The 1,299-nt window shown below is 38.0% G+C and overlaps 1 protein-coding gene across 1 annotated transcript in view; it reads left to right on the plus strand.

Moving 5' to 3' along the window:
* LOC107571640 (apoptosis-stimulating of p53 protein 2-like) overlaps positions 1–1,276 on the plus strand; it is a 40,457-nt gene extending 39,181 nt beyond the window's left edge. The window contains exons 13-15 of the mRNA XM_016257973.1: positions 87–253; positions 362–561; positions 660–1,276. Of these exons, the coding sequence (XP_016113459.1) occupies positions 87–253; positions 362–561; positions 660–701 (409 nt within the window). The 3' untranslated portion in view covers positions 702–1,276. The remainder of the gene's footprint in view (positions 1–86; positions 254–361; positions 562–659) is intronic.
* The last annotated feature ends 23 nt before the right edge of the window (positions 1,277–1,299 follow it).

Consider the following 1,299-nt stretch of genomic DNA (forward strand, 5'->3'; position numbering starts at 1 on the left):
TGAGCGAAAAACATTTATGTAAACCCAGTAAAATTCTGTCCATAAGTTGAATACAACAAAATTAAACGTCTCTTTCTCTCTGTTAGGACTCCCCTGCACTGCGCTGCTTCTTGTAATAACGTGCAAGTATGTAAGTTCCTGGTGGAATCAGGAGCTGCTGTATACGCCACAACCTACAGCGATATGCAGACAGCGGCAGACAAGTGCGAGGAGATGGAAGAAGGTTATGCCCAATGCTCACAGTTTCTCTATGGTGAGAAACCTGTTCTCTCATTATGAAACTTTACGAAAGAGGACTTCTTGTAGCTCAACTGGTAATTTATCGCAATAAATCTGTAGCGTTGAGGTGTTTTTTTCACAGGTGTGCAGGAGAAGATGGGCATCATGAACAGGGGCATTGTTTATGCCCTGTGGGACTATGATGCTGAGAGTCCGGACGAGTTGTCCTTTAAGGAAGGAGACTGCCTGACCATCCTACGAAGAGAGGACCGTGAAGAAACAGAGTGGTGGTGGGCGAGATGTGCTGACAATGAGGGCTATATACCTCGCAACCTCCTCGGGGTGAGGAAATACATTTTTTTTAAGCTTTCTCCTCGTCATTTAATCTTGGACATCCTTTTTTTTACTACAGATTGCTCATATTTGTTTTTCTTCTGTAGTTATACCCCAGAATCAAGCCCAGACAGAGGAGCCTTGCATAAACTCTCCAAATCAGCGCTTATGTGCCTGGAGTTTTGTCTATCATTTCAACAGTCACTTAGTTCTGCAGAGCAAAAGGACATTTTGAAGATGAACGCATTACATTTACATGGTGAAGAAAATAAGAATAGTTTCATGTTGGTATGTTATACATGTTTTTAAGGTTAAAAGCTTTGGTAGAAAAGGTAGACATAGATGCATATTTCAGAAGCAGTTTCAAGCATGTATAGTAAAGTGAAAGAGGAATGAAGAATTTATGAATGGTACAGATGCATTAATAGTCATCTGAGTATTATATCTCATATGAAGGATGTCAGATTTAGTAGTGTAATTTTTCATCTTTTTGAACAAAGTTTCTGTATTCACAAATGCTGATTTGTTTCACAAAGTGCAAAACAAAAAGCATTCATCTTTTGAAGGAAAATAAAGAGTTTTATATAATTTTTTTTTCCTGTTTATTTTATTCATAATGCCATGTTATGTAAACCTATTCTTATGGTGCTTGCTGCTATGCTACAACAGTGTGTTCTGTGAACAATTAACAATTTATTGCGCAAAGACAGCTTTCATTTATCATAATAAAACTTGTCAAAACTCTTG

This window comes from Sinocyclocheilus grahami, unplaced genomic scaffold (genome assembly GCF_001515645.1).
Source record: "Sinocyclocheilus grahami isolate Dianchi unplaced genomic scaffold, SAMN03320097.WGS_v1.1 scaffold1624.1, whole genome shotgun sequence".
Taxonomy (NCBI): Eukaryota; Metazoa; Chordata; class Actinopteri; order Cypriniformes; family Cyprinidae; genus Sinocyclocheilus; species Sinocyclocheilus grahami.